General features: G+C 38.6%; 1 protein-coding gene across 3 annotated transcripts in view; it reads right to left on the bottom strand.

The window, feature by feature from the left end:
* CACNA2D2 (calcium voltage-gated channel auxiliary subunit alpha2delta 2) overlaps positions 1 to 20,144 on the bottom strand; it is a 663,083-nt gene that overhangs the window by 215,016 nt on the left and 427,923 nt on the right. For all 3 annotated transcript variants that reach the window (XM_058167293.1, XM_058167292.1, XM_058167291.1), the window contains exon 4: positions 10,437 to 10,481. In XM_058167293.1, the coding sequence (XP_058023276.1) occupies positions 10,437 to 10,481 (45 nt within the window). The remainder of the gene's footprint in view (positions 1 to 10,436; positions 10,482 to 20,144) is intronic.

The following is a 20,144-nucleotide window of genomic DNA, read 5'->3' as shown; positions in this document are numbered from 1 at the left end:
TCATAATTAAATCTACCTTATCATTTCTGTGCATGTATTAATCAACTCACTATGCACAACAAGACCTTCTTCATTCAGATTTATTGTATGCTTCCCCTTTCTTTTAATGTCACATAGAAAAATGTGCCTATTTTTTCTTTTATTTGATTGGTTAATTCATGCTATTTACCATTTATTCGTCTTGTAGATCAAGCCTCATTCCTCCGCATGCCATAAGAGTCACCACGGGGCCCACAAACATTGATCTTTGATATTCATCATGGGTTTAGTTAATGAAAGATTGCATTCTTTTTAATTAAGATGCAGAAGGTATATGGGCTAAATAAGCAGCCTTAGTCATATTCATAAAAAACGCAACATTCCCTATTAATAGTAATGGGAAGTTCTGACATATCTTGGTCTAAATGACGCAAGGACAACCAAAGCTTCATGCATGTTCACTCTGTTCTAGGATTTGTAAGCTAGAGTCTATCTTGCAATAGTCAATAGTCAATAACTATTACCCACGTCATACCAATACAGTGCACTGGCACACAGGATAGAGAGGAATATGCAAATGCACAAACCAGTCTGAACCAATCAAACATTTAAAAGAAATGGATATTCTGGTGCCATTTCTCTGATGCTTAGAACTTTTCTCTCCTCTTCTGACACTCCATCTATTATGACCCATGCAAGCTATGATTACAGAAATGCACTTAACTGTAGCCAACATGGTATCATAATGATCATGCTTTTAAATGTAACATGATGATAGTGTCAAGCTTGCTGGATATTTGGTAATTTCCTCCCCCGTCATCAGCAAACCATCTCCTGCCTCTAAGCAACCTATGGCTTTCCATTATATTAACACTTAGGGAACAGCATTTTTTTTAAAAAAAATCCTTTTTTAAAAGGGAGGGAAAGGAAGGATTTTTGTTTCTCCATGACCCCTAGCAGCTCATAAGATAGAATACAAATTAAATGGCATTTCCTGAGCTTTCCTCTTGGTTAGTTGGAGGAAGCACTGTTTGACACATGTCAGTCTTGTGCTTCCTGCACGGTGGCAGTGAAGCAGTGTCAAAGTACTTAGGAAGGTTCGGAATGCCTGTTTCTTTTTTTCTAGTTGGAGGGCTCTGGCATACTGTCAGCATTCCAGAAAAAAAAACTCCAAATCCAAGTAAAAACTCTGAAGCAAGCATTTTTCAAAGTTCTATTTACTAGAATAGGTAAACTGGCACAGTTTATCTAATGTCTTTCAGCTTTGGAAGCCAAATTAGGCCAGAAGCTTCCATGCTGCCACATAACTACAAATCAGTAGGTAGCATTTTTTTCTCCTTAGCATATTTCCTCTAATGAGGGCAACAGTTTGAACATAAAATCAAGCCATGCGATACCTTCTTACTTCTCAAAAGAAACAAAGGCAAAACAGGGGCCATATTTGGGTGATTAAAGAAGCCATTCCCAAGAGTCAAGCAGCGCATGACCAGGGAAATAAGATTCATATTTCATTAAACAGGTTTAACGCAGGAAATACAGGATTAAGGCAGAGGATCTTGGAAAATGAATAAGCGCACCTCTCCTCCTCATTTAGGAACAAATTCATTAAGGTGAGGTCTCCGTGAGTTGCTTAATCGGCTTTTTCCTGGGATGTGAAACCAAAGAACTAACTGACCTTTTCCTAGTTAAGCCTAGGATTGCAAAAACCATCTGCTTTTCACTGGCAATGCCTTTGAATACTTCACGTATCCTTTCTTCCTTCCTTCCTTTGCTCCTCCCTTTGTTCTTTGCTTGATGCAGTCTTGATGCCTCCACACTTGGGAATTTGCTGACTGAGACAGGCTGCTTCAAGTCACTCTCTAGCAAAGAGGGCCCTTCACGGATCTTCCTTCTTCCTTCTAAAACATGCTTTGATCTTCATTAATAGGCCTGGGGCTGTTTATGTCTCTTCTGTAGCTTACTAGACTGGTTGTAACTCACACAGTCTTCAACACATGAACTATTTATATTCTGCCTAGTGTGTCTGCACATGATATGTCATTAGCAACACAGTCAAATGCTATGATTTGTTGGGAAAGTTTTTATGTGTATACCTTTGTCGGAATGTAGGGTGTAGAGTCTCCTGCTTGGGCAGGGAGGGGGTTGGATTAGATGACCTACAAGGTCCCTTCCAACTCTGTTAATCGATCAAAACATGAATGCAGACACACATAAGCATACCATGTCTGCACCTACGTGTGTCTGTGTGTGTGTGTGTGTGTGTGTGTCTGTGTGTGTGCGCGCGCGCACACACACACACACACACACACACACACACACACACACACACACAGAGTGTCCAGGCACATCAGGCATGTATGTATGTGTGTGTGTATTTCTCATTGGCTTAGTATAAATATCAAATTGTGTTGTTTGTAAACCATCCAAGGTCACTTTGGTGAGATGGGTAGTGTAGACATTTGATAAAAAGATGATTACATTTTTATGACAATATTAATTTGTCATTTTAAGGAGCCTATCTGGGTGTCATAGAGTTGATCCCATTTATGAACACCATCTGCAAAAACAGGCATTGGTGGCTCCACTGGCTCCTACCTTCAGCAGTGTAGTTTATAAGCTCCTGAAGCTTGCATGGAAACCCATCCATTTGCATTGCTTCACATATCCCTGGTCTCTAATGCATCAATCACAGTCCATGTGCTTTGCATTTTAAACTCCATTATAAGAAATGAAATGGAGGGGAAAAGCCATATAGTAACACCCATTTGCTCAATTTCTTAGCAATTTCTCTTCCTCTTTTTCCTGCACCGCTGCTCTTCATCCACACCCACTGTACTGGAAATATGGAGGAAAAGTTACTTCATTTACATCATATCTTCACTGCCCAGTTATAACAAATTACAGTTTACTGAGATTTTCCAGTAAACATGCATAAGCCTGCAGCAGCTTTCTGGATATAACAAAATGGGCAATTATATGATTGTATAAGGGTGCAGTATGGAGGCTGATACTGGATAAAGAGGCTTTTAAATGCTTTTCCCTAGTGCTTTCTGGCTGGATATAAGCCCCCGAAACAATGTCTTTTATTCCTTAAGAGAACATAGCCCTATTTTATTCTTATCCTCCTATCTTTCTTGCAAGAGCAGGGTAAGGTCAACAGAAAAGAAATGAAAAAGATTAAGTCCCTTTCTTCTTCTACCAGTTTTCCATTTCAAAGTTCAGTTTCAGTAGTTGCAACATATATAAGACAAAAAACAACATACAAATTATAAAATGACATGCAACGTAAAAATGCAGACAGTAAAAACTGACATCTTCAGGAAGGAAGAAACTCAAGATTTACAAGGTTTTTATTTGAATGAAAATATCAGTTTGACTTTCCTTCACCTTTCCTTCCCAAGGTATATATAGTTCTCCGAGAAAGATAGAAACAACTAGGGTTGTTGTTTTTTGATTGCAGGAAAAAATTGAAAAGTCCCTAAGTTGTTACTTTCAATTTTTGGAACTAATAGGTAAGGATCAAAGCTTCCAGGTTTTGTTTTTTTGTCTTCTGTCTAACAGCTGAGCATTTGTACCAACAAGAGAGATCATAAAATGCCATAAAATGAACCAATCACAAACTATTTTGTGTTTTTATTTATTTATTTATTTTGTCACAGCAGTATACACAAGCATCAACATAAAACAACAACACATATAAGCATATATATGAGCAAAAGTATGCAATAACTATATTAATTTGATATAATGAAAGAAAACAATAGGACAGGAACGGTAGGCACTTTTGTGCTCTTATGCATGCCCCTCTTAGGAATGGGGTGAGGTCAATAGTAGACAGTTTTTGGTTAAAGCTTTTGGGATTTTGAGAAGAAACCACAGAGTCAGGTAATGTGTTCCAAGCTTTAACAACTCTGTTACAAAAGTCATATTTTCTGCAATCAAGATTGAAGCGATTAACATTAAGTTTAAATCTATTGTTTGCTCTTGTATTATTGCGATTGAAGCTGAAGTAGTCGTTAACAGGAAGGACATTGCAATAGATGATTCTATGTGTTAAACACAGGTCTTGTCGGAGTCGGTGGAGTTCTAAGTTTTCTAATCCCAGGATTTCAAGTCTGGTGATATAAGGTATTTTGTTGTTTTCAGAGGAGCGGAGAACTCTTCTTGTAAAATATTTCTGGACGCGTTCAATTGTATTAATATCAGAGATGTGGTATGAGTTCCAGACAGGTGAGCTGTATTCAAGAATAGATCTAGCAAATGTTTTGTATGCTCTGGTTAGTAGTGTAGAGTTTTTGGAAAAGAAGCTACGCAAAATTAGGTTTACAACTCTTAGAGCCTTTTTTGCTATGTAGTTGCAGTGGGCTTTGGCACTTAGATCATTTGATATGTAAACTCCAAGGTCTTTAACAGGGTGGGGGTCATCTGTAAGGTAATGTCCATCAAGCATGTACTTAGTGTTTGGGTTCTTTTTTTCAATATGTAAGACTGAGCATTTGCTGGTTGAGATTTGGACTTGCCAAGTTTTAGACCAATCTGATACAAAGTCAAGGTCTTTTTGAAGGGTAGTAGTATTGTTGGTGGTGTTAAATAGTTTGACATCATCAGCAAAGAGAACACAATAACCTGAGATAAGGTCATAGAGATCATTTATGTAAAGTATGAAGAGCATTGGTCCAAGGACGCTGTCTTGAGGAACGCCACTTTTGACAGGAACAGGATTTGATAGAGCATTGCCAATTTTGACCACTTGTTGTCTGTTTGACAGGAAAGCAGTTATCCAATTATGAAGAGGTCCTGAAATGCTGTAGGATTTTAGTTTTAGGAGAAGTTTATCGGGTACTACTGAGTAAAGAGCTTTGCAGAAGTCTATGTAGATTGCATCTATTGCTTTGCCTTGATCAAGATTAGTAGTCCATATGTTTTATTAGAAAACAGAATTGGAATGCTATGTGGTTTAAAAGGAGAAGTCTTAAAAATAATAAATAATAAATACAAAGGTCTATTCATACCATGCAGTAAAATTGCATTTGTTCAACCACAAAAGGTTCTGCTGAGAAATAATGCTTACTACTTTTTAACATTCTAGGAAATTACTTACTTATTATTGGTCATATACAGAAAACAAAGGGTATTGTTTATGATGTCCAGAAAAATCAATGCAGCTTCAGTATATTAATGGAAGGGGGCAGCTTAATTTTGTCCTATGGGATTTTTGCCTTTTATTACGATTTATACACCATCTTACAACTCTACAATTATAATAAGAGTTTTGGGGAAAATAATCTTAATTTTCCTGTCTTCTTTCAGGGGAATCCAGAAGAGAATGTCAGTTAATTTGAACACTATTCTGTGAATAAACATTGAACTCCACTTTGTTGGATGAATGAGTAAAGTGGATTTTTAAAACAAATATAAAATATGTGTGTTCTCTTGTACAAATAATCAGACTCCTTATCACTTTTTAAAAATTAATCTTTTTTAAGAAGTTCATAATCAGAATGGCAGTGGAATGAAAAACCAACCCAGTGAATAGGAATCTCATTTCTATTTCTCTCCACATTTATATCTCCCATAAGCTTCTAGAATAAAATCACTTTTACTGAATAAACATTGTCTCTCTGAATTAACTTCATTTGAGGGCGATCATGCTCTATTTAAATTGCAAAATGGATGCAAACAAAAATGAAAGGGCTAGGTCATTTATATTTAGTTCCATTCAGTATCTTTTTAATTGCATCATCAATGCCATCCTCCTCATCATTTTTTCTACATTTGTTGGATTTTGTTGGAATAAGCTTCATTGCCATCATAAATAAATAAAAAAAACCTGAATCTCTCCTAGCTGAAAGTAATTTGCTCTTCTTTCCCCCTATTTAGAATTTTATTATTCATGGACTGTCAGAAGTCTGATTAATTTTAAAGGTTTAGGGAGTTTATCCTTAAGTATTCTTAAGAAATATTGTTCTTTGTAGCAAGCAAAGCTGAAGGCCTGCTAATGCAGGCTCCTTGAGGAACGTCTGTGGTGATTTCTGGATTATGCCTTATTCTGTGCTGTGATTCTGGGGTTTCTCCCATTGCAATACATATCTGCTTTTCAGAGTTTATTATAATTTATTTGCAGAAGTTTTAAATATGACCCTGACAAAAGATTAAAAAAAATCTCACTTTCAAAAGTTAAATTCTTGATCAAGAGCTAAAACTCTAGTGACTGACAATTGGCTGTGTTTGAATGAACTTTTTTTTAAAGGCCTTTGACTCGCATAGAACCCCATTAAGATCTTGAGGAACCTAAAGAATTCCTCAAGAGTAGAGCATGTTAGGAAACATGACTATTTACTATTTGGTCTCCATCAATGTTATCTTTCCATCTATAGTTTAAAGGAGGGGTGGATAAGCTTCCAAGATGAATGTTGTTTTAAGGGAAAATAGTAGGAGATGAACTCTATCAGCCAAGGACCTAGAAGGCTACCAGGGAAATGTGCTTTTTTCCTGCCTGTGCCAATGTTCAGTAGGAAATAATAATAAGCCCTTACTTAGCACTGACAGAGGAGCTGAGGGGACAGAATTAATTTGCAAACAGAAATACTAACAGAAGTTCAAATGCAGATTGATGCTAGATATAGATAGTATAGTAGCTGCTGTTTTACAGGAAATAAGGCCTAAATTATATCAATAATGTTGGCTGACCTTAGAAATCCATTTATTATTAAACCAATCAACTGCAAGCAGTGTTTCTCTAGGAACTCTTATATTTTTGCCCTTTATAGCTCCATAAATTTTCAACAGCAAGGGAACAGGCACGCCAAGAATAGAGATTTATTGCCATGTGTTCTACACCGCTAATGATTATGCACATCTTTGGGCGAAAACATAGAAGGAGAAAGGGATGGGGGAAGCAAATTAGACTAACAGCAGTAGTAGCAGGAGTAACAGCTCTGGTCTGGCATGCTACAGGTTTTGCATTCAAAGGCAAAGTCATCGGCTGAGGAATTCAAGCAAGGCTGAACACAAATGAGAAAAAAAAATATCATAATGAAGAAAGTGGATGAGAACTAACAGAGAAGATGAAATTGTTTTCAGAGGAAGGAGGTTTCTTACTTAGAAGGTAGTGTTAGATTCCCTTGCACAGGTGAGTTTTTAATAAAAGGAATGGTAAAAATTGTGGTGGTGGCGGGGAAGAGTCTTGGTCAAATTTTAGGAACCGAATAAGGAGTTTAGATAAAAGATTGCCTTGTCTCTTCCCTATCCTCCTTTCATCCTCCTTATATTTATGTTTGTGAAATAAACCTAATATTTAACTTCTGTAGGCATTCCTGTAAAACATTCTTGAGACAACATCCAACTCCAGTATAAAACTGGAGATTTACGATCCTGTAATCCCTTAATTTGGGGTAGACCTAGGGCTATTTAGCCCATAACAGTAGCTTTAGCATTAACCTTCTATACTGCTGCAGTTATCAGCTATGACTCTTTCTGGTAGAAATCTGAGAACATATGATTCCATTTTATAGACCTCTAGCTTCATTGTTCTCCTAAGAAAATGGACTGATTGTTCTAATTTCAGTCTGTGTTTGCGTTGGTATACAAACTTGTTCCTTGTCTATAATTATAAATTGGATATGTAGAATATTGGTCTCTTCTCTCTTGCTATAATGTTCCTCTGGTTGTAGAATGACCTTAATTTTTTGCAACTATGTTTTCTATGAACTTTTCTTTACTGTCTAGGATTCCACATTTTTCATTTATAAAAACATAAATGAAACAAATCTTTGAAGGAATCCATTGTAAACGAAGAACTGATACCAACTCAATCATGACATACTGTATAACTGGATGAATAATGTTAGTTTTATAATCCAATCTGAAAACTATAGGAATCCCCTTTTAGTTTTCCACTAACATTATGAAGCTTAAGGACAGCAGCTTTCTCAATGGAGAGATCAGAGCTTTGCATCTTCTCACCAAGCTTGTAATGGGCAACCTCTGTTCCTGCTTTTGCATACGAGTTCTTTTTTTCTCTGCCCTGAAGGATTTGAACTATTCCAAAAGCACTCCACAGCCAATCAAATGCAGTCAGTTTTGGAGTGAGTCAAGCCAGGAGTGGATACTTGGGAGTAATTTTGAGCAGCATTCTCTCCAAGTGTTCATATTGCACGTAGTAACTAGCAAAGGCCTATTTCCTTGGGGAACTGAAGCTCTCTAGTTTATACTTAACATTCTGATTGCCAGAATTACAGGATGGCTGTGCCGAGAGGAGGGTAGAGAATTAGATTCTGTCTCTAATTAGATGTTTGCTCTTCATTTGAATTTCAGATGCTAGCTTTAATTTTAGAAATTTACCCAGGAAGCAGAATGACTTTCTCTAGCAAAGTGCACCTGGCTTCTTCAGTCTTTGTTTGATAGCTTGTCGGTATTTATGAACTGAGCATGGAGTGGGGCCAACCATTATTTCAGCACTTAGAACCAAAACTTTTAGAGCCACCTCTCAATTTTTAGGGACATCTCCCATGAGTACCCTCTGGATACACGGACTTCTGTTCTAGGGACAGATTCTAGGATTCCTCAGTTAGGTTAGCCATTATTGAAAATTCTGATATCTAAAATCTGCATATCTAAAATTTGCCCAGACTGGGAATGCTGTTTTAGAATCTCCATGTAAATAAAGAAAGTATATCTAAATTGCCAAGAACCACATAAAAGTGGACAGCTCATTATTATATATTATTATGGAATTATGTAATGGTTAAGGCATCAGGCTGGAATTGGAGACTATGAGCTCTAGTCCTCCCTTGGGCACAAAGCCAGTTGGGTGACCTTAAGCCAGTCATTTGCTCTCACCTCTAGAAAGCAGGTAATGGCAAATAACTTCCTAAAAACTTGCCAAGAAAATTGCAGGGACTAATCCAGGTGATGGACAGGAATCAACACTAACTATAAAGCGTGCGTGCGCGCGCGCGCACACACACACACACACACACACACACACACACACACACACACACACAGACTGGATAAATAAGATTTCTTTTAAGAAGAGATTGGACAACCATTTGTCTGAAATGGTATAGGATTTATTGTTTGAGCAGGAGGTTGGACTAGAAGACCTCCAAGGTTCCTTCATCTTTGTCATTCTGTAACTGTTTGTAATATATCATTGTAGCTTCATTGTATCCCAAGAAATATAACCTGATGCAAGTTTTGTGAAAATATCTAATTAATCAACCACGTGTATAAAGATCCATCTAATAAAGGAGAATATTTGTAGGTCACGGTTGAAATGAGAAGTCCTCGCTGCTCTCTGAACTTGGTTGTTTTCTTGTAGACGTTTCATTACCCAAACTAGCTAATATCATCAGGATTGATGATGTTGGCCAGTTTGGGTAATGAAACATCTGAAAGAAAACAACCAAGCTCAGAGAGCAGTAAAGACTCCTTGAAGATCCATCTTCTTTTTGATAGATATCACTTTTGGATAGCTTATGAGAGAAGAGAGGGTAGATGGGACAATCACATGACAAACATTTGCAGGAGACCAAAACATATTGCCACAGTATCTCTTTAGCACTTAAGGAGTTAGAAAGCAGATATATCTAGCTTATGGTGATGAATGGACAAGTAGTCACTAGCTTCTAAATTTATATTTTAATTACAAAGAAAGAAGTGGGATATTTTTTCGTATCTGCAAGTTAGCAGTTTCATATACATGAACTCATATAAATATAAAACTTTTGGAGCTTCATAGTGTAAACTTATTATTGTTAACTTTTATTGTTAAAAGCAAGTCTCTTTAGGGATCGCTGGATTTATTCCCAGATATATTCAGTGTGAATTCAGTATTTGATGTAAGCAACAATGACAGTATATATTTTCAATCAACTAACAATGATAGATGGTTTTGTTTTAGCATCTAAAACTTATCTTCTCACTCTGCACCGTTTCTTTTCTTAAGGTTTCACTATGATATTCTATGCTTAAATTTGTCTTATTTCACCATTCCTTATCCTGGGAGGGAGAGCGACAAAAAATAAAAATAAATCAAAACCAAAACCAAAACCAACAAAATAAAAAACCTCAACTAACCAAGCAAGGAAGCAATGAGAATTTAAACCATGAAATAAAACTGTGAATCCATTTCAAAATGTAACAAAACTTACACACATATATATGCTTGTTCTCTTCTCCAACATACCTCCCTAAAATCACCAAGACTGATGAGCAATTTTTTGTCCTACTTCTGTTCTTTGAAATTTCTCCTTGTTGAAATGTAGTTAAATGTTTACAACTTCCTTTCCATTACCAATTGATGAAGAAGAGCTGCAGGTTTGCTGCTCCACAACTTACTTTTCACCATCTTAAGCCATGAATGTAACTGTAGCAAAAAAAAACCCTACAGAAATTAATATAGAATCCATTTACTGTGTAAAACAAAAGCAATGCAACTAGCAGATACTTACGTATTCTGTATCAGCCTTGGAGTCATAGTATTCAATATCTTCCTCCTGTAGATTAAAAGAAATAGGTGTGATAAATACAGTGCAGACTCCAGAAAGATTTTTCATCATGATAGGATTCCTAAATATTAGTTGGGTCCAAATATCATATAGGACCATGGGTCCCTGGGGAATTTTCACAAAACTTTGGGAGATCCTTTTGAGGCAGGATGATAGTGGGCTGAGTTTTTGATTGGATTTTATTGATAGGGTGAAGGAACAATGCTGGGACATATGTCTGGCAGGGGCAGCTGCAGCTTCACCACTTTTCCTTCTGGCTTTTCATAGTCTGTTGAATAGCTCATCATACTAAGCCAGGAACACCCCATCTTTCTTTTGATCTGTATCATGTATATATGTCATTTGGATATGTATCAGTAGAAACACCAGAGCTTTTGAGAGTATGCTTGCCATGAAAGATGCCTATTGACTCAGTAGCTGTACGAACAGTATGATCAGTTCCAAAAGAAAAATGCTTGGTGGCAGTGCATTTAGAGAGATGGCTGAACTAAGGTTCCTGGAGACCAGAAAGGCTAGTCTATGTTTAGAAGCTATTTTGTTGTAATCTCTTACTTTTAAGTGAAAATCTTTTAAGTGTAAGCAAGATCTTTACGATTTATGTTGACTGCTTTTATTTAGTATCCTATGACTATCACTGAGTGTTGTACCTTATGATTATTATATTTTATGATCATGATTTATCACTTGTTGCTTCCATGTACACAGAGAGCTTATGCACTGGAGACAAATTCATTGAGTGTCCAATCACACTTGGCCAATAAGAATTATCCTATTCTATCTTGTCCTGCCCTGTCCTATCCCATCCTATTCTTGAAAGCCACATAGAAAATGTTTAAATATATAAATGATTTACAAACCATAATAGCTAGCTACACAAAACATGGCATGATACAAAGAAGCCACATTATGGCGACACATCTATACAGGTGATCTTGGATGGTTTAAGAAATCCCATAGAACAGAGGCAAATTACTAAATAAAAGCATACAAAATAATTGGCATGCTGCAGCTAAGTTCAAAGACATACCATTGTTAATCCATGTGTACGATCTACATAATTAAAGTAAAAAAAATGAACGGGCTGTTTAAAATAAAATGAACAAATTTTGTTTTTACTCCCAGAAGTCCAGCTTTCACTCATTGGTTGCCTTTTTTTAAACTGCAGCAAGAATGAGAGCAGGTTGCGATGGGACTAGCTTAAAACCAAAACCAATAACTTCTTTTCTGAGCCTGAACAATGGTGATAAAAATGCTATTAATAATTCTTTCCTCTCTTTGGAGAGCTGTCCTATGAACAGATGATTCTACTTCCACTTCATGCCGTCTCTTTTTTTTTCTTCATAATTCTGCTCTACGATGTTTCCGCATCATTCATATATCTTTTTGAAAGATATCTACTTCCGAATTCATATTGAAATATGTATTTTAAGTGATGGTATTTAAAAATATTTGTATTTGAATACATACTCTTGTAACATTTAAATTGAGAGAGGACTGTGTTAATGTTCAAAGATTTGCAAATGCCTTTGACTTGTTTATTTTATTTATTATGTTTGTATATTGATGAATCAGGCTGACTCACAGTGATTTATAAGCAGATGCAACCAAATCCTCTAAATTACAAAGAGAAAACAGTAACATAAACCAATAACTACTGTAAGAAGCTTTGAAAAAGTTATACTCTGATGTCCCACTAGTGAATTCCAACTCTGTCTCTGAGAAGCATTTCCTCAAGGTGCGAGCAGCAAGAAGAAACACTATTGTAAATTTCCACCTTCACAGTTATGAGAAAAAATACCTCACTGGGCATGAAAACAATGAATGGGTTGGCCCCAAAAGGAGGAAGCCGTCCTGGAGAAACCTGGAAGCTATGCCACATATGTTAAATCAATAGTTTGAATTGTACCTCGAAGCCTGTTGGAACTTTGATGCAGTGCCTATCACATTGATTGCAGTTGTTTTCACCCACTAATGGAAATTCCAAATAGTGTCACAGGGGATGTAGTTTATTTGTGATTGGGTCACTTCACAATCATCAGAGCGTTCTCGAGCCTTCTCACCCAGCTCGGATCACAACTGGCAAAGCAGCCCGAAGCTGGACAAAATAACCCTTGTGAATGTCCTTTACTAGTTTAATTCAGGAAGACTCCTAAATCCTTCCCTAACTCATTACAAATATGCTGAATTCAAGGACTACATTTCCAAAGGTCATATGAGTAGTTTATAATATTCCTCTTCCTAATTATGATTCTTTGAATGTATGAGAAGCATGGAACATATTCTTAGTCCTTAAGGAAGAATGTGTACTAACAGTGGAGATCTTAGACATTGCCCTTCCTTTTACCCAGATCATCTAAACAAGCAATGAAATATTAGGGGCTGAATTCATAATTCCAAAGAAGAACTGCATGCCATTAAATATGCAGTATTTAGAAACTATTTGCATAGAAAGCTGTGTTCTGATTTCTCTTCTACGCTAGGATACCCAGCAGCTGATAAAGAGACCAGCAATTCAGAGAGCAGCAATGCTGTCAAAATATAATGCTCTATTCTATCAAATGGGGTAAATAAAGGGCACTCAGAGTTTGTATTCTACTGACAAGAATGGAGTGAGACTGAAGCTGCAGTGGTAGCGTGCTGTCCTTTGCAGCTCACTTGGCATCATTGTGGCTCCAAGGGCATCCATCAGTGGCCCTGAAATTCTCACTGTCCTATTAGAAAAAAGATGTTCTTCTGCAAGGAGTGTAACCCACTTTGGAGATTTCATGGTATGCAGGAAATTGTATTTAAAACATGTCAAGAACTGCATTCTTCAGCCTATTTAAATCCTTGGGATTAATGGGTCATACGTATAAAGTGTGAGAGAAATGAGTTAGATTGAATAGATATGCCTTTCTTCTCCTGGTAACCAAGGAAAGGCAGTGGGCTGCTAAAAACATGTTTTCCAAGCCATTTCTTCCCAGCACTGTCTTTTATCCTGCAAAGAGGTAGGGAGGGTCCTTGGGAACTTTAAGGTTACATGGACAGATAATTAACTTCTTAAAAGACTAATGAATGGGGAATACATTCAGATGCATCTTATTTCATAAAAAGCAATAAAATCTATGTGTTCCCTCACAGATCATGGCCATGTTCAAGGAGCCAGTTCTATTACTAGATAACCAGTGCTCTGTTGGGTCATCATTTCAGAGATATTTCCTTAGCTAAAGAATGACCGAGGTGGGCAAAAAAATAAAAAATAAAGCAATGGGATGGGGAGCAAATTATGACTTCCTGTTGGCTTCCTATTGAGTTTTCTTATGAGAAGCTTGTTAGAGTTTGCAGCAATCCAACCAGCACACAAGTAAACAAATTCAGCAGGATTCATTTATATAAGAAACTTCTTTATATATAATACCATACAGCAGAAGCCAGAACCAGAACTCAGAATCCAGAAGTACAGAATTAATAATCACAGAAGGTATAGAATCACAGAAGCACACACACACACACACACACACGTATGTATGTATGTATGTATGTGTGTATATATATATGTTTTCTGAGGTTTTCGCGGGTGTTTGTATGTATGTCTTTGGTTATTTGGGTTTTCTCCTGTGTAAAATTGGAAGTGTCTTGGCGACGTTTCGACGAAATCCCATTCATCATCTTCAGGCTAGGTGTTTACAGCTTCGTGCTTCTAGGAGAAATGTATGATCGCAGCTGTTTCTTCCTTTTAACTGCTAGTGGGGGTTTGAACTGATAGGTTGGGAGCTTGGCTGTGTTCTGATTGGGTGGAGGTGTGTTCTGATTGGGTGGGGGTTTGGCTGTGCTCTGATTGGATGGTGGGGTTGGCTGTGCTCTAATTGGATGGGGGTGTATTCTGTTTGGGGGGGGGGCTTGGTTGTGCTCAGGTTGGTTTGAGATGCAGGGGGATTTGAGTTGGTGAGCTGCATTGCTGTTGTTTGGCTTCGTGTTCGTGGTCGTGCTACATCTTCATGGTGGGTGTCAGTCTGCTGCATGTATGGATTGGAGGGGTTTGAAATAGCTAATGATGCAGATGCGGTCTGGCTTCTGGTCCGTGGTCGTGCTTCATCATCGGTGTGGGTTTGAGTTTGCTTTCCGCGTGGATGTGTGGTGGTGATATGCTGTGTGGCACTCATGAGTGTGGGTCTTGCGTCATTCTTCATGTTAGGGACTCGTTTGTTGATAAGGGCGGGTTTCCAAGTGGCTGGTAGGCGGGAGGTATCATCTCGTTTATTCATGCTGTGTGGGTGTTTTTCTATCTCGATGGCTTCTCTGATTATTCTGTTGTTAAAGTGTTCAGTTTTGGCGATAGTTCTGGTATTTTTAAAATCAATTTTATGTCCTGTGGCTTTAAGGTGTTGGACCAGGGAAGAAGTTGGTTCTTCTTTTTTGACTGAGTTCTTATGTTCTTCAGTGCGTGCACTAATTCTTCTGTTGGTTTGTCCGATGTATGTGGTGCTGCAGGCGGTGCATGGGATTTCATATACTCTTTGATTTTCTAAATCAATTTTGTCTTTGGGGTTTCTTAGGATGGTGGATATTTTTCGGTTTGTGCAGAATGCTGTCTTGATGTTGTGTTTGTGGAGGATCTTGCTGATTCTGCCTGTGGTATCTTTTATATATGGGAGGAGGGCTTTGCCGTTTTCTTGTTCTCAGTCTTGGATTTTACTGGGGGTTTCTTTATGGATTAGTTTGGTAATCTTATTTCTTTGGAATCCATTGGATGTTAGTACGTTAGTGAGAGTGTGTAGTTCGGTTTTTAGGTGTTGTTCGTCAGCTAAGAGTTTTGTTCTGGAGATGAGTGTCTTGGCTACAGAGTTGGTCTGTGCTGGGTGGTGATATGAGAGTGTGTGCAGATAGCGGTTTGTGTGTGTTTTCTTCTGGTAGATGGTGTGTCCTAGAGAGCCATTGGATTTCCTGTAGACTAAAACATCCAGGAAGGGAAGTTGGTTGTTAGCTTCTGTTTCCATGGTGAATTGTATTTTGGGGTGTAGGCTGTTGAGGTGTATGAGGAAGTAGCCAAACAACTGCAATGCAGCTCACCAACTCAAATCCCCCTGCATCTCAGACCAACCTGAGCACAACCAAGCCCCCCCCCAAACAGAACACACCCCCATCCAATCAGAGCACAGCCAACCCCACCATCCAATCAGAGCACAGCCAAACCCCCACCCAATCAGAACACACCTCCACCCAATCAGAACACAGCCAAGCTCCCAACCTATCAGTTCAAACCCCCACTAGCAGTTAAAAGGAAGAAACAGCTGCGATCACACATTTCTCCTAGAAGTATGAAGCTATAAACACCTAGCCTGAAGATGACGAATGGGATTTCGTTGAAACATCGCCAAGACACTTCCAATTTTACGTGGGAGAAAACCCGAATAACCAAAGACCTACATACAAACACCCGTGAAAACCTCAGAAAACATACACACACACACACACACACACACACACACACACACACACACACACACACACACACACACATCAGTGAACTTAAGCCATGGCCAGGCTTCGAGCCATCTGGGTCACCATCTGGATGACTGTCTTGTTACCATGTCTATCCCAATTCATGAACCCTTATATACTGACAAAACTGGCAGAGAATGTCTGAAATTTTCCTTCCTTCCTTCCTTCCTTCCTTCCTTCCTTCCTTCCTTCCTTCCTTCCTTCCTTCCTTCCTTCCTCCCTCCCTCCCTCCCTCCCTCCTTCCCCTGGGATTGGCTGGGAAACTGTCACGTAACAATAAAAATGAGATTCTTGTAGATGCAGCAGCAGCCCAGCAATGCAGTAGCAGCCAGTAGCACTGAAGAAGCCACCACTTCCCCAAATTTCATTCCCTCAGGAGTCATGGATCCCAGATTTTGGAGACATTCTGTAAGATTGTAAGGTTGCATTTGAGGCAACCTGATTATTAGCAATAGCACTTAGACTTACATACCGCTTCACAGTGCATTTACAGCCCTCTCTAAGCAGTTTACAGAATCAGCATTTTGCCCCCAACAATCTGGGTCCTCATTTTACCCACCTCAGAAGGATGGAAGGCTGAGTCAACTTTGAGCTTGGTGAGATTCGATCTGCCAAACTGCTGGCAGCCGGCAGTCAGCAGAAGTAGCCTGCAGCATTGCACTCTAACCACTGCACCCCATCACGGCTCAAAAAAAAAAATAATTGCCCAATGATGTACCATTTTTCCCAGTTAAAGATCACGACAATGAGAATTTTAGCAGTAGATACAGATACAGAGATATATAGATAGCTATATAGATATAGATGACAGGAAACAATGCCTTGCAACATGTAGAACATAGAGAATACGCTTCCTATTTCAACATTAGTTTCTACTCTTTTTCTAGTTTATACCCATGACATCACTGTTGTTATTCATAATAATTTGTCTTACATGGTTGCAGAGCCTGCTTGTTTTGCACTGCACTTACTTGGCTCTTACAGTGAAGCTATCAGTGCATGATGCACAAAGGATTTTGTTCATCATCTGGCTTGTTGCAGAGCCTAAAGATGATTAGAATTGTGAGCAAGTGACCGGCTCAAGGTCACCAAGATGACTTCCCTACCCAAGGGAGGGCTCAAATGATCTCCCTGCTCTTTGTCCAACACTTTAACCACTGTGCTATATATTGGCTCTCTTACCTAGACATCACTGTGAGACCTAGAATTTGGCTGACAGTGAGAAAACTCACTTCACAGCTGTAAAGACAGCTTGAGCCAACCAGAAGGAATTGAGGACGTATTTCTGGATGCTGTCTTCCAAGTGGATTGATTTAGCAGCAGATGGGGCATGCCCACTCCCTATGTCAACTTTAATCACAGAGAGCAGCAGACAGTTCCTAATAAGCATGTATTAGTAGTAAATAGATAAAAAGATTTTATTCTCAATGATATTAGTGACCTTTGCAAGTGTACTTTAGCAAATCCCATGCAGAACAGCAACACCTGGTGAAAATAATTGTAATGATAACAACAATAATAATATAGTAATAGCAACAGTAACAATAATACTAATAGAGTCATGGATGATGCAGTGGTTAGAATGCAGCTTTGAAGGTTGATTCTGCTGAGTGCCGACTGCCAGCAGTTTAATCCTGACCAGCTCGAAGTTGACTCAGCCTTCCATCTTTCTGAGGTCAGTAAAATGAGGACCCAAATTGTTGGGGGTAATATGCTGACTCTGTAAAACAGAGGTCTCCAACCTTGGCAAATTCAAGCCTGGAAGACTTCAACTCCCAGAATTCCCCAGCCAGCAAAGCTAGCTGGGGAATTCTGAAAGTTGAAGTCCTTCAGGCTTAAAGTTGCTAAGGTTGGAGACCCCTGCTGTAAACCACTTAGAACAGGGGTGCCCAACCTGTGGCCACCAAGTTGCATGAGTGGCTGGCCAGTGTACCCTCCACTTGTGCTAGCATTGCTGTGAGCGCTGTGCAGGTTTTACCATCACGTGCCACGCAGGCACTACCATCACGAGTGCCGCAGAGGTGCTACCATTGCCTTAAGCACCATGCGTGCTTCCGGCCAAATCTCTGTGTGCACATATGCAGATAAAGGCACCTACCCCTCCTGGGGGCTGCCAACCCAGAAAGGTTGGGGAACCCTGGCTTAGAGAGGACTGTAAAGCACCGTGCAGCAGTATATAAGTCTAAGTGCTACTTGTATTGCTAATACCAATTATTTGTATAGAAATACAAATAATTTGTATACAAATAATTTCTACACAATTCTTATTCATATCCTACTTTCAATGATACAGATAATAGACTTCATATGCACTGCTGCAGAAATCAACATAATAGTCCTATAGCATAGGTCAGGGGTCTCCAACCTTGACAACTTTAAGACTTGTGGACTTCAACTCCCAGAATTCCTCAGTCAGCAAAGCTGGGAGTTGAAGTCCACAAGTCTTAAAGTTGCCAAGGTTGGAGACCTCTGGCATAGGTCAATATTAGTACCTACATAGAGGACTTATAACAGATGGGAGTCAGTATCCTCAAGGAATAGTCTATGTCATTTGTTTCTTGAAACAAGATTTTAGATGATAAATCTGAATTCTACATTATATCAGAATTCATCAAAATATTAACAGTTTCTTCGATCATTGTTTTCTCCTTTTTGGTTTTATTTGCAAAGTTTTTAAATCGGAAGTTTCCCTTGCATATGCTTACTCATAATCAGAAATTTCGATTATGCATATTTCCTGGTATGGAAGTCAAGTCAGTAGATTTTCCCTCTGCAAGCTTCTATTCTTAATACCTAAATATCAAAGGATAAGAGCTGCACAATGTCATCAGCAGTGCAGCAAACAACTTTGCTACTATTTCTGTAGAAAGAATCCCCAACATGCAAATGAGAGAATTAAATGATTAAAAAAGCAGCCAAATATAAAATTCATTATTTGGATACAGTGTTTTGCTGTGCAGTTTCAGTCAGCACTTGGAAGAGATATAATCATACGTTGAAAGGGATGTCTTTTCCTGCATATAGCCTCAATTTATTACATTTTACTAATGAGGCCAGTTGGAATATAAGGTAGCTTGACCTCTACAGGTAGCAGAATCCTTCTCGTGGTAGCCCCAGATCTAGAGAACCCATACAATAGCTTGGCTTACTTAACTGAAATAAAAATAGGAGAAGACTCTTGCATTAACTGCCCAAAGCATATCAGAAGTAATGGTATGTTTTATGACAGAGGTTCCCAACCCCAGTCTGTGGACTGGCATTGGGCCGCAGCATGCCAGCAACAAGGTCGCACAAAAAGTGAAGCCCCATCTGCGGGATGCAGGCAGCATACAAAACCACGCCCCCTCTGGTCCACGGAAAAACCTCTCTTCACGGAGCTGGTCCCTGGTGCCCAAAAGGTTGGAGGCCAGTGTTTTATGGAACTTGCCTGTTGACATTCATTTTTCTGACAGATTCATACTCTACGTTTCTTCTTGACTGTGTTTTTAAGTTGTTTTCACTGCTTTTTAATATTTTTAAATGTTTAATAATGATCTATTCTAGATCTATTTATTATTCTAGTACGTTCGATTAATTTAAATATTGACCAAAATCTAGACTGGAAGCTTAATTGCTATGCATTCATACATCCATACCCCACTGCATATGCGCCACCAGAACACCATGAATTACAAAATTACTAACTTTATGATTGTGAAGATTTTCTATAAACAGCTGAGAGGGACTAATTATTCATAAAAGAGTTCATAATATTTTCAGATTGTTATATTTTGTGGCTCTGTCTCTTTCATGTCAGTTCCTAAATGTACTGTGTACACAGTGCTTCATTATATCTTGGAAAGCAGATTATTTAGCTCCTAGATCTTACTGCCTCTTCTAAACTAAACTATACAACCAAACTCCAGAGTATTATTATTAGTGCCAATTCCTCACAACTGCCTGGACACGTCAGTTCTGCAGTTTTCTTACTGAGATTTCAAAAGTGATGGTCCCTTGCTTGCTTCCTAGAGCTGAGATGGAGTGACTGGCCCAATGTCACCCAAATGGCTTTTTCCTAAGGCGGCACTAGAATTCACAGTCTCCTGGTTTCTAATCTGGTGCGTTAAATACAAGACCACACCAGCTCTCTAAAATAATGTTTTATGTATATAAGAAACTGACAGACAGCAC

This window comes from Ahaetulla prasina, chromosome 2 (assembly GCF_028640845.1).
Source record: "Ahaetulla prasina isolate Xishuangbanna chromosome 2, ASM2864084v1, whole genome shotgun sequence".
NCBI lineage: Eukaryota > Metazoa > Chordata > Lepidosauria > Squamata > Colubridae > Ahaetulla > Ahaetulla prasina.
This window is presented reverse-complemented; position numbering and strand designations above follow the sequence as displayed.